This window comes from Camelina sativa, chromosome 15, assembly GCF_000633955.1.
Source record: "Camelina sativa cultivar DH55 chromosome 15, Cs, whole genome shotgun sequence".
Taxonomy (NCBI): domain Eukaryota; kingdom Viridiplantae; phylum Streptophyta; class Magnoliopsida; order Brassicales; family Brassicaceae; genus Camelina; species Camelina sativa.
The window spans coordinates 13848517-13862642 of record NC_025699.1 but is presented as its reverse complement, the minus strand read 5'-3'; the positions used below and the strand labels follow the sequence as shown (position 1 = coordinate 13862642).

At 38.5% G+C, this 14126-nt stretch overlaps 2 protein-coding genes and 1 pseudogene across 2 annotated transcripts; all 3 read left to right on the top strand.

Annotated features, from left to right (window-relative positions):
• Positions 1 to 6410, top strand: part of LOC109129095 — a 12455-nt pseudogene extending 6045 nt beyond the window's left edge.
• Positions 7505 to 8628, top strand: LOC109129279 (probable F-box protein At3g22720). Its single transcript, XM_019237109.1, is given in 2 exon segments — positions 7505 to 8000; positions 8003 to 8628. Coding segments are annotated over 2 exon segments (1122 nt in total).
• Positions 11529 to 12231, top strand: LOC104748445. The gene is made up of 2 exons (XM_019236720.1): positions 11529 to 11534; positions 11668 to 12231. The coding sequence occupies exons 1-2, from the start codon at positions 11529 to 11531 to the stop codon at positions 12229 to 12231; spliced, it is 570 nt and encodes a 189-aa protein (XP_019092265.1).

Sequence of the window (14126 nt, the reverse complement as noted above, 5' to 3'; positions counted from 1 at the left end):
AAAAAAAAAAAAGAGAGCTAGAAGTTTAAAGTTTAAACCTTAGGGAGAAAAAAAAAAGAGTTAAAATCAAGGATGTGTGTAGTGTAATTCTAAGGGGTCTGATATATAAAAAAAAAAGTGAATGAGAAAATGCTAGATCATCAAGAGTTAAGCTTTGTTTGCCCAAATTGTTCTCAATCTTAGATAGTTTTCACAATTGTCTAACATTCCTTCTTTTGAGAGAAAACCACCCAAAGAATTTGTTTGAAACCACCTTACCAAAAAGCCTTACCCTTGAACCGATTGAGCTCGATTCACCTTCCATTTGCAAGAATTCGCCAAACACTTAACTGAATGTGAAAGAGATGTTCTTTACTTTTAGTTGGAGGTTGAACTAGATCGATGCATGGTAATAGGCATTGAAAAATATTTGTAAGTATGTTGATTGATCTTAGCACCATTAAACTATCTTTAAGGACTATAGCTTGAATCATTCGCTTAGCATATAAAGGTTATGAGTCCCCATTTTCAAACCGCACCCTCCTACTTCCTTGCTAGAGGACTAGCAAGATTTAAGTTTGGGGGTCTGATAACTCTCTAATTTACATGTTTTTAGCACCCTTTTTCTCCATATTTTGCATTGTTTATATCCTTAACTTAGCATTTTTAGGTCATTAACTGTAGGAATTTACTTTTAGGCCATTTAGGCTGTTGCATTTTTGTATTTGCACATTTTGGATGAAAACAGATACTTTAGAGCCTAAAAAGATCAAAAAGAAGGGTTAACAAGTTGCATCTTTCGCAAGGAAGGAACTGGTTACATTTATAGGGTTTACGCAGAAGCATCAACAAGGAAAAAGGAGGCACCTGACCATACCACCCGATAATTGCCACATAGCACCTGGTCGAGTTCATGACGAGACCTTCAAATATCGACTCTAATGAAGATTTTACGTTGGGATTCAGCTTCTAAAATTCTTCTTTAAAGTTATTGGAAATCGAGTTCTCTTTCCAATAGTGGTGATTTGAGGCCAATCGGATGTGCGGTTCAAGAGTTATTTCTGTTTTAGTGAGCGTATATACATCCAGATCGAAGACCATCCGATCACCTATCCGATGATGCACCCGAAGTGGGGCTCGAGTTCTACCTCGTGTAGCATGGTCGGATACCTGCTGATGTGGCTAGGTCAACATGTTTCCTTATAAATACCCCCTCTTAACCCTATTTTCGACAGACAAGGGGCGAGAGCCGTCTCCACACTTTTCTTAACATTTCTTTTCCAGTTTTTGTTCTTCTTTCAACTTGAATTCTGTTTACATTTTGCTATTGCTTCTTTTTCATAAAACGTGTATCTCTTTCTCATCTTTATGATTATGCAATTTTATTTATTTCTGGGTTTATGTTCATTGCCATGGGATCTGAGTAGTGAATCAAAGTTTCTAGGGATGGGATAGATGATTTTGTGTTCTTGATCGGTTAGGATGCCTTAGTTTGATTGTATATTTTTGATAGATTTCCTTCTAGGTTGGTGTTCTTAATGCTGTTAACAGACCGAGAGGTTGAGATTAGATCTAGGGCGTTTACAAATGCTACAGACCGAGAGGAGTAGATGAAATGCTTGATTTAACCAATGCTAGAGGTTTACTTGACTCTGAGTAAGAGATTAGATGAGTTTGAGTTTACTGACAATAATGAATCGATCTTAATGCATGCTTGGTCATGTACTAGTGTGAGAGTGTGGGAAGTGATCAAGTTTGATTGTTGCTAGTGCGAGAGTGTGNGGGCGAGAGCCGTCTCCACACTTTTCTTAACATTTCTTTTCCAGTTTTTGTTCTTCTTTCAACTTGAATTCTGTTTACATTTTGCTATTGCTTCTTTTTCATAAAACGTGTATCTCTTTCTCATCTTTATGATTATGCAATTTTATTTATTTCTGGGTTTATGTTCATTGCCATGGGATCTGAGTAGTGAATCAAAGTTTCTAGGGATGGGATAGATGATTTTGTGTTCTTGATCGGTTAGGATGCCTTAGTTTGATTGTATATTTTTGATAGATTTCCTTCTAGGTTGGTGTTCTTAATGCTGTTAACAGACCGAGAGGTTGAGATTAGATCTAGGGCGTTTACAAATGCTACAGACCGAGAGGAGTAGATGAAATGCTTGATTTAACCAATGCTAGAGGTTTACTTGACTCTGAGTAAGAGATTAGATGAGTTTGAGTTTACTGACAATAATGAATCGATCTTAATGCATGCTTGGTCATGTACTAGTGTGAGAGTGTGGGAAGTGATCAAGTTTGATTGTTGCTAGTGCGAGAGTGTGGTGACAAAGTTTTAGAGATTCATTGTCTAGGAAATAATTGCTTGAGGCATGTAAGGCATCTGTACTGGTCAAGAATACTTAGGATTCGATTATCCCATCCTTAGGAGCTTTCGTATTTTATTTGTTGCATTTTCTTTACTTACTCGACCACTTATCCGATCAGGTACACGATAACCTGTATCGAGTGATACCTCGAGTTGTTCATATCTCATTTGCTTACTCGATCACCCCCACTCGATCCGGTACTCAATTGCTTGCATCGAGTGCTTAGGTCGTGTGGTTTCTTGTTTATATTCTTGTCTTTCATTTATTTTAGGACTGTTAGAACAAAAACACTATCTTCTTGGCTTGACTTGTATTGTTCTGATCATATCCTTCTTGCTAGCAATAGACAACCATTTGGATTGATAACCCTTTGTACTACAACTGCACAGGGAATTGATACCCTGGGTGAAAACCTATCTATCAGCCATCTTTGGGATGTTATCTTTAAACCATACATGTGCACTCCATTGAGCTGGGGGTCCAGGGGGATGCAAGTGTTTCCAAGTTCTTTTAGTCGAGAAGTTGCCTTGGGATTGGTCCGGTGTTAGCTTCCAACAGAATTGATCAGGTCCCCCTCCACTGATAGGAGGCTCTTGAGCTTGAAGACACGAGCGGAGGAGTAGCAGGAGGGGATGTCTTCCCCTTGAGATCAACAAGCTCCGTTAATTGTCGCCTCACTCACCTTAGCCAGTAGACGAATTCCAGTTACCCTTGGACCAGAATCACCTAGTAACTCCAGTAGAGGGCCTAACCCAGTCTAGTTGTCATGCCAGAAAAAATCATCCGAGCCGGAAACAACAGTGCAAGTGACAAAAGGACGCGCCACTGGCCTGAGTTTCGCAAGTTTTCGCCATATCCAACTCCTGGATGCACGAAAGTCAGCATCCCAGAAACTCTTGTCATGAAGTAAATGTTGTTTAACCCAGGAGACCCACAGAGAACCTGCTTGCGAGAATAGGAGCCAAATCAGCTTTAAGCCAAAAATTTTGTTCCAGTCAACCAGCCTTTTAAGACCTAATCCTCCTTCGTTTTTTGGCTTACAAATTGTTTCCCAGGAGACTTTTGCACCTCGAGCTGAAGAAGCAACACCTTTCCAGAGGAAAGCATTACAAATCTGCTCCAACTTCTCCAAGCATTTCGTTGGTAAGAGAAATATTGAGGCCCAAAAATTGATTGTACTATTTATTACTGAGTGAATCAACTAAAGGCGACCAGCAAAAGATAGGTGTCTGTTGGTCCAAGATGAAATGCGACTCTGAATCCTATCTATTAAAGGCTGATAATCTGTTGGCGTGAGCTTGTCCGGGGTCAGGGGAACACCCAGATAGGGCATTGGTAGGGAACCATAAGTTAGGTTGTGTCTCTCTGCCAGGTTACTGATGGTGTCTCTTTGATTGACATCCAGGTATAAGCAAGTCTTTGAGAGATTTATCCCCAAGCCTGAAACTTTTTTGAAAGTAGCAATGATGTCCAAAATTCCCGCTAAAGAGTCTTCATCACCATCAAAGAAAACCAGGATGTCATCTGCGAAACTGAGATGAGTGATGAGAGGATTTGCACATTTAGGATGGGTTCGAAACATTCCCAGAGAAGCGCCTTCATCAAGCTGTTTAGATAGAATACCCATTACCAGAGTAAACAGTGGCGCTGATATCGAGTCTCCTTGCCTTACCCCTTTCTTCCCCGGGAAATAACCTACAAATTCGCCATTGATACCAATTGAGTAGGATGGTGTAGTGAAGCAAGCTGATAACCACTTGATGAAGACCAGAGGAAGTCTATATGCTATTAAAGTGTTGTTGAGAAAGCTCCAATCAACATTGTCAAAAGCTTTGGATAGATCAATTTGCAGACAACCTCTTGTGGCTGGTCCATCCTTGTTAAAATCAGTGACTAACTCTGAAGCAAGGAGAACGTTTTCGCAAAGTAACCTGCCCGGTATGAAAGCAACTTGATTCCTCTGGACTGCATTTCCTGTGAAGACTTTAAGCCGCTTGGCAAGTATCCTTGAAATTACTTTGTAGATGGTGTTGCAGCAAGCAATGGGCCTGAACTCACTGAGTCTCTCTTCTGTAACTGTCTTGGGTATTAGCGCAAGAATTGTTGCATTAATTTGCTTCATGAGTTTGCATGTTTAGAAAAAATCAGTGACTGCTTCTATTAGCGCAGGTCCCACTAGTGACCAAGAGTTTATGTAGAACTCTACAGTGAAACCGTCCGGTCCTGGCGCCTTGCTCCTTGGTAGTGAGAAGAGACTTGAGGTAATCAGTTCAGGACTCGGAATTGAAGTGATAGCAGTAGACGTATCCTCGAAGCATCTGTAAGTGGTCAGTTCTCGGATTCTAGCAACTGATAATGGTTCGACTTGCAAGTTAACCAAACCCAGCAGCTGTTGATAATAGTCAACAATCATTGTTTTAAGGAGACCCTTGTCCGTGACCCTTTCGTTTGCTTCATTCAGGAGGGAACAAACTTGATTCCTTTGCTGATGAGCTAGAATAGACTTGTGGAAAAAAGCAGTGTTTGAATCCCCCTCCAAACACCATCTAACACGTGATTTCTCCCTGAGAAAGGATTCTTATGCATTTGACAGGATAGACCATCGAGTTCTAGCTAATTATTCCTCTTCAAACAGAGCTGCTGAAGGGGTTGACAGGATCTGAGTTTGAATAGTGTTTAGTGCCTGGTAAGCTTCTGCTGTTCTGGCCTGAATGTTGCTAAAGCTGTTCCGGTTTAGAGCTTTGTAGGCAATTTTTACTGCCTTGAGCTTCTGACAGAGAGAGAACATACTGTTTCCCGGGACTATAGGAGCATTCCTGGCTGCTTCGACAATACTTTGATAGTCTGGGTGGGTAGTAAAGAAAGCGTAGAATTTGAAAGGTACTTTCCTCCTGTCTGCTTCCTCCGAAGTGATTACCAAGATTGGCGTGTGATCCGATCCTCCAGGTGCATCATACAGAGCATCTGAGTGAGGGAATGCCGCAAGCCAAGCTTCATTTATGAGAGATCTATCAAGTTTCCTTGTAATTGGATTTGATGGCTGGTTGTTATACCATGTATGGGTTGCTCCTCTGCTTGACAGGTCCAGAAGATCACATGAGTCTATACACTGCTGAAACTCAGCCATACCTTGTAGAGGTAGAGGATATGGGTGAAGGGAGTAGTGGTCTGTTGCATGTAATATTTGATTGAAGTCCCCCAAGATGAGCCATGGAGAGTTCCGTAGGAGACTATTCTGATGTAGCTCTGCCAAGTTGCTCCATAACTCCCTTCTAGCCACCATACAGTTACGCGCGTAGACAAAGGTGATTGAGAAAGTCTGCATCGAAGAGGGGTCAAATACTCCACAAGAGATTAATTGGTCAGTCTTCTTGTAGACAAAAACCTGGATTGCCGGATCCCATACTATCCAAATTCTCCCATTTTGAGTATTAGGCAAATAGTTATAATCGGATCTCCATCCGGGGATGTTACGAGCCAAAAGGATGTCTGCATTTTCATGCTGGACGTGTGTTTCCAAAATACCTCCTATAGAAGGTCTACTGTTACGAACCCAACGCATGATCTCTTGTTGCCTATTGGCTGAGTTTAAACCCCGCACATTATAACAAAAAAATTTGAACATCATCATCAGTGGCAAAAGGTTGAAAGCTGATGTTGGGGACGACCCTTCACTGCTGGTCGTCCACTGGTGGAGTCCTTGCTAGTCTTTTGGGTAGTCTTCTTATTGTTTTGAGTAAGGGAGTCCCATTCTAGTTTAGAAGAAGTTGACATAGTCGACGTTTCTCATTGCGATGGTTTGTTGTTGTGCACCACGAAAGATGGTAGACTCGTGGTTTGGAATCCATGTTTGGGAGAAACCACGTGGATCCAATTGAAAATTGTTTACAATTTTATCACTAGATTTGCTCTGGGATATATCCTAAACAACAAATCTTGGCGTAGCTACAAAATCTTGAGGTGGTGGAGTTTTTCCATTGGCCCAAAGTTTGATATATATGAGTTTAGCTCTGATTCATGGAGGTTTCTTGATGACATTGTTCTTGATTGCCGCATACAATAATACGGTTATAGTAGAGAAGAACAGCTTTGGGCCACAAAACAAATTTTAACTGGGTTGCAACTGACCACAAAACAAATTTTAAATTCATACTCATTTTTTATTTTACAGCAGAGAAATTTAAACGTCTGCGTCTTCCGCTATTTCAGAATGATATTGGCCAAGTGACTCTATCAGTTGGTAGAGAAGAACAGCTTTCGGCATTAAAGCAGAGTTCTACTTTATCAAAGATAGAGATGTGGGTAACCACCAAAATTGACATTGAATCAGACTTGTTGTGGAGCAAAATCTATGTAGTGGATTCACCAGTTTTAAGTTATTCTTTTGATTTTTTCACGACTCTATTAATCAATGCGGAGAAGAAAGTGTCCTTGTGTTGTGATATAGGTACTATTCACCTCGGGAGCTTGGTAAAAGTATACACTGTTGGAGAGGAGGATAAATATTACACAGAAACCCCTAGCCAATGTGGCCATGATCCCCACCCAGTTATTTTCAATTATGTTCCAAGTGTGTTTCAATTCCAAATCAAGTGAATTATCGCACATCCTCTTTTGTTCTTCGTTTTTTTGTTTTTTTGTTATTAAACAAAACATTTGGTCGCTGATCCAGGGATATGAAATTCCAAGGCTAATGTTGTTTGTACCCATAATATTATAGCAGATATTATTTTTTGGTATTTTGTGATTCCTTTCTTCTTTGAGTTGTCCAGTTTTGGTTTGGATTTGAGACTTTATTTTTATTTTATTAAACTTTAAAAAATCATTTGATCCAATGATGATGAAATTACAATAGGTGTTTTGATTAGAAAATGGCGATCCTGACTGAATCAGTAAGAGCTAACAATAGCGACAATGGCCATACTAAATGATCTTAGGGCATATTTCCTCTGTTTTGCACTTTGCGACATTGGCGAACAGAGGCATTGGTAAAGCCTCTCCGGCGAATGAGGAGTTGAAATGTGCGAAGTGTGATCGGCCCAAGGAAAGATTATGTGGGCTTCGGCCTGGAGCGTCCTATTTAGGGGCAAACGTGAAAAACAAAAAAAAAACGAAACGAAACCCTAACGTTGTTCTTCGTTGGGAGCTGTGTGGATGATGGTGCCCGATCTTCCTTTGGAATTGGTAGAGGAAATACTCTCTAAGGTTCCCACCACATCTTTGATACGATTACGAACTACTTGCAAACGATGGAACGCTTTATTCAAAGACCCAGGATTTACCCAGAAGCACTTTCGTAAAGCAAAGAAGGACTCTATGGTTCTCATGTTCAAGGAACATAGGGTTTGTCCAGTGAGACTCAATCTCAACGCTGTTCCACCGTCTATAGAGTTTAAAGGTGCACTTGGCCTAAACGGTTCCCATTCGAATTCAGGACAAGTCGATATAGTCAGAGTTTCCCACTGTGACGGTTTGTTGTTATGCAAAACCAAGGACGATCGACTCGTAGTTTGGAATCCGTGTCTAGGAGAAACCAGGTGGATCCCATTCAAATATGATTACAAGAGATACGGCTTGAATTTCACTCTAGGATATATCCAAAACAACGAATCTTGCCGTAGATACAAAATCTTGTGCACTTCTAAACACAATACGGAAGAGTCTCGGGGTTTGAAATATATGAGTTTAGCTCTGATTCATGGAGGGTTCTTGATGACGTTAGTCACAAATCCTCCATCATGGTTCATGGAGTGTCTTTGAAGGGAAACATTTACTCCCTTGCATTTGATCATGAAGAAAGATCTAGATCTTTATGCAGTTTTGATTTTACAACAGAGAGATTCAAACATCTGTGTCTTCCGCATTTCCAATATTTTTATAACATGGTTCTATCGGTTGTTAGAGAAGAACAACTCTCAGTGTTAAATTGGAACCGTCGTACATCAAAGATGGAGATATGGATAACCAATAACATTGATGATAATGAAGCTACGCTGTTGTGGAGGAGACTGCACTTAGACACTCGCCTTAATTGTTGCGTTACTTTCGTCTTCTCAAGTCTATTGACCGACGAGGAGAAGAGTGTTGTCTTGTGCTGCAATATTAATGAGGATTATAAGACCAGCAAGAACGTGGTATTCATTGTCGGAGAGGACGATGGACATTGCATAGACATCCCTTACGCGGAGTCTACAAACATACAAATTTCGCTTATTAACAGTTTAGAAAAATGGAATCCATTTATTTTCAGTTATGTTCCCAGTTTGGTTCAAATCCAGTAAGTTAAATTGAGAAGAAACCAAAGACACTAGTCCTCTTTTTTCTTTTTTTTTTTTTATTCTTAGTTTTTGTATTTTATACAACTAGGTTTTGAACCCACGCTACGTGTGGGTTTATTTGATATATTTTGATAAAAATTATATATGATTGATGATAGTAATAACATATTATCTCATAAAAAAAATTCAAATTCGTACTAAGAAAAAAAAAATTCAGATACACAATCTTTTAAAATATAAAAATCACTTGTGTTATAAAATCAAATCTGATAAAAAAATCATGAATTTAACTCGACGTCCAGGCGAGAAAGCAAACTGATGACCTCACATATCCTAAACCATTTCTTTGATCACCAGAAAAACGAAACAATTTTATAATCATGAATTTAACTCGTTTTCATATTTAATTGATCGCTACCACCTATGTTTTCGTGTTTTTTATTCAATGTTTTCTTATTCTTCATATTCTTTCTTGTCATTTTCATTGTCAAATTTTGTGGTAATTGTCATCGTTACTTTTACCATTTGGTTCTTCGTTATACTCTTTTTCTTCTTCTTCCTCGTCAACTTCTTCACATTCTTCCACTGAAAATTTTTTTTTAACACTACCACATAACTTGTTAACCCATCATACTTCAAGAACAAAATAACTTATTTTCCCATAAAATTTGTAAAATTCGTGAAGACCAGCATAGTCAACATATGCACCCAATTATTGATAATTTTATCCATATACTTATTTGGTTTTAGATCCATGCGTTTAGAAACTTCTCAAACCAAAATCCTTACTTTGGTTATAATATTTTAAAAACATAATAAAACATACTAATAATTATTTATTTAATATGAACCATATGATATATAGAAATATGAGTACACTATAAGAACATATTAATTATAAATAAATAATATCAATATATTATATCATTAAATAATATCAACCGTATCATATTATCAGATAATCGTAACCTTATATAACAGTAACCACTTGAATCGTAACCTTATATAACAGTAACCACTTGAATCGTAACCGTATTTAAACGTAATTGTTTAACCGTTTATTAAACGGTTCTGGTTAAGGTTTAAAAATTTCTAACCATAACCGATGGTTAATAAATCGTAACCGTGACAATAGTAACCCTGGTCATGCCTATGTGCTAATAAAATATGTGTGTTTGTCGTCCATCTTTCTTCTTTAAACCTCAAAATTTAACTCAAACATCAAATTAAGGTCTTGCGATGTCAATCCTTCTTCCTTAGACCCAAAAATAAAAAAAATTAATTAAAAAATATCAACTCATCTATAAAATCATACACAAAAATATGTTTTACAGCTCATAAGAAAGAAAAAGCACAAATGTAGATAAATAAGATAATTTATGTTTTACATCAATATTTATAATATTTTAAACTTTTAAAAGGTTTCGAAATATAAAATTTGAACCTTTTAAAAAGTTTCAATATTTATAATATTTTAAACTTTTGAAATTTAAAACTTATAATATTTAAAAACTTTTTAAAAGCTAAGAACTTTTAAAAGTTATAATATTTAAACTTTTAAAATTTTTAAATATTATAATATTTTTTTGAAACTTTTTAAAGTTTCAATTTGATGAAATAAAAAACCAGATCAAACCAACTAAAACTTTTAAACTTGGAAGCCTGATAAATCAAGCTTTCCTGCTTATTCGTTGTTGGAAGCATATTAATCTTATTTATACTGTTTCTGAACCATTGTCTAAAAAATTTCTAGCCGATGTGGGATATTGTCCATAGTTCTTTGATTTCCATAAATTTAAAATTTTTCTTTTTCTAAAAAATTCTGGAAATTTAAAAAAATATTAATGAATGACATGTCAAATCATGATAGGTTGTTTAAAATAATTCTTAATATATAAAATTTTGGATATTTTAGAAAATATTAATTAGTGACATGTCTTATTACTATGGTTGTTTTAAATCCTAGGTGGACAGCATTAAGAGCTTATAGCTCCTACTTTTTATTAGTATAGATGTCGTTTGAATAATAAGTATTTTTTTTTTTACGTACTTTATGATTCGTTTCTTGTTTGTCTTGTATAGTTTTGGTGAGCTTTTTTTTCTCCAAACAAGAAATTAAAATTAATTTGATTCGCTGATGATGTTAACCTGATGCCGGAGCATTGATTATAATTAAAGTGACAAACTCCATCAGGTTATATAGGGTCCCAACATATATCATCTTTATTTGAAACGATAATGATGCACTTGTAAACGATGTAATGCTTTATTTGAAAACCGAATATTTATATAGAAGCACTTTTGCAAAGCACCAAAGGAGTCTATGGTTCTCATGTTAAAGGAGTATAGGGTTTTCTCAATGAGCGTTAACCTCAGTATTGCTCCTTCACTAATAGAGTTTAAAGGCTCACTTGGCATAAACGATTCTTAGTCGAATTTGAAAGTGCATCAGAGCTCTGAAGGTGACAGGAGCTTGCGAAGTGTCTCAAAGTGCTGATATGCTGACGTGGTAGATGAGCTGACGTGGAGAAAGTTTATGGGATGCGGTGACAAGATACATGAGAAGGAAGGAAGAAGAAGATCAAGATATACACGAAGATATTGATAGTATATTTGATCGAGAGAGATAATGTAGGATATTTCTTAGGATAAGGAATATTTCCTTTTAGTTAGGGATTCACAAAGATCTAGGTTAGAGATAGTTTGTGAAGGGTATAAAGTGACGAGGGCTAGCCGCAAAAAGAGTTAGCACTCGTGGGGATAAAGTTGTGAGATTTGTAAATCTTCAAGCAAATTGAAAAAAGGCTTTGAAGGTGAGTGTGTTCATTTTACTCTTTTAGATCTACACAGGGTGTTATGGTAGATAAACAAGAGAGTAGGCTTAGGTTCATATCTTGTAACAAATGGAGGTTTTTATAAGATTGAATAAAAGCGTTTGCTTGGCGCGTTCCAAGCGGTTTGGTAGATTTGTGTTCTCTATACCTTTACAATTGGTATCGGAGCAAGCACCTGATAAAAAGTTCTGATATCCTTTTTCAACAGGTGAGATCTTGCGACAAGGGTATGGAGAAATCACTAGATTTTGTTGCGGTTCAATCACCATTGAAACTCGATCCTGAGTGCTTTGGTTTTTGGAAAGTGTCAATCAAGCAAGCCATCTCTAGCATCGACATGGAGGCTTGGTTTGCAGTGGAAGATGGTTGGTCTCATCCAACGGAAAAGGATGAGAAAGGGGAAATGGTTCTTAAGCACAGGAAGAAATGGACAGCCGAAGAAAAAGCGGAGTCCAAACATAACTCGCAGGAACTGTCAGTTATCTTCAAGTCCCTGCCTAGGGCTATCTTCAATCAAGTTCAAGGATGTGAAACTGCCAAGGAAGCATGGAATATTCTGGTAGTCATGTTTGAGGGCACAAGCAGGGTCAAACGTACATGGCTGGATAATCTTGCATCAGATTTTGAAAATCTTCACATGACTCAAACTGAGTCAGTCGCTGATTACAACAGTCGACTGAGTGGTATTGCACAAGAAGCTGTAGTGTTGGGTAAACGGTATAAGGACAAGAAGCTGGTCAAGAAAATCCTCAGAAGTCTGCCTGGTAAATGAGAATTTCTTTGCCCTTAAAGCCATTGAAGAACAGAAGCTTTCAGAGTCTGAGGAAGTTACAGATGAAGAAAAAGTGGGCTTGTTGGTTAAGAAGTACTTTCGCAAGATGGAAAGGGGTCAGCGGAAGGGAACACCATCGCTCATGAAATCCGACACTGATAAGGAGATCAGGAAGGGTGACAAGCAAGAACGCTAGTGTGCTGAATGTGAGGGTTTTGGACATTACAAGTCTGAGTGTCCAACCAACAGACGTAAGAGTTCTCTGCAGTGCTATGGATGCAAGGGTTATGGTCACACAAAGTTTGATTGTCCTTCACGTGAGAACAAGCAGAAGTCTTACATTACTTGGAGCGAAAGTGACTCAGATGAAGAAGTCAGCAAAGGAGAGGTTCTTAACAGCTTCCTTGCATTGCTGGGTGTCATTGAGGAAGACGAAAAATGATGTGGTGCTGGAAACCAAAGACGTAGATGAGAAAGTGCAATCTGATTCAGATGGAGAGGAGGCTGATTTGTCAGTAGAAGATCAGATAGAGCTTCTCATCAAGACGGTGGTACAGAAGACTCAAGACAACACTCAGTTAACTTCTGAGAAAGATACTTTACAACTTCATATTGCAATGATCACTAAAGAACTAAGTGAAGAAAAGGCCAAGACTCTGCGTCTTGAGAAGCAGCTAGAAGAACAGTTGAAGAATATCAGAATGCTGAATAACGGAACTAAAGATCTGGATACACTGCTTAGCACTGGAAGATCTAGCAATCTGAAGTGGGGTCTGGGTTATTAAGGAACAAACACCAACCCGACCACTCAATTTGTCAAAGGAGTGGGGTCTGAGCCCAAGCTGAAGGAGAAGAAATACTCTCCAACAACTAGAATGTATGATCAGATTCCTGTGGAGCAGAATCCAAGAATCCCAAGGATGAGGGTGTATCCTGAGGTGAATACTAGACCGCCATTTGCCTCAAGTGGGTTTCGGCAGATGGCTCAAAGACCTGTTCAGCTTAGTAGAAGAAGAGGATGTTGGTACTGTGGACATCTAACTCACTACAAAGCCCAGTGTTATCAGTTCCAGAATCGTGTGTCTAGTCTGATGCAACGCGGTGAGTTTTATCCAGCTGTGAGAAGGAGCACACAGGGATATGTCAGGAAAGATGATGTCTACTGTCATGTGGCATTCACAGCGGAAAAAACAGAGGTTGATCAGGCCAAGTAGTATTTTGACAGTGGATGCTCCAGGCATATGACTGGTGCCCTTGATAATCTATCACATCTAGAAGATGTTGCTGGAGGAAGAGTTACTTTTGGTGATGGAGGAAAGGGGACAATCCGAGGAAAAGGTACAACTAGTGGTGATTCTCAACCACATCTTAAGGATGTTTTCATGGTCCAAGGGTTGAAGGCAAATCTGATAAGTATTAGCCAGTTGTGTGATGAAGGTTTGGATGTCACATTCACCAAGAAGGGGTGCAAGGCTGTTGATCAACAAGGATCAGTGCGACTCAGAGGCAGGAGTTCTGACAACAACTGTTACATGTGGAAATTGTCAATGCAGTGTTTTAACACGACGGATGAGTTGGACACAGAGCTGTGGCACCAAAAACTTGGTCATCTCAATATTCGCACAATGATGAAATTGGCTAATCAAGAGGTTGTGCGTGGAATTCCTAAGCTGAAAGGTGATCCACATTTCATATGTGGTCCTTGCAACAAAGGCAAGCAAGTCAAGACGTCTCATGGGCCAATGGCAGACATTCGCACTAGTCATGCACTCCAGCTGGTACATATGGATCTGATGGATCTAATTCAAGTTCAGAGCATTTCTGGGTGTCGGTTCATCTTTGTCATGGTTGATGATTTCACTCTCTACACCGGGGTGCGATTTCTGCGTGAAAAA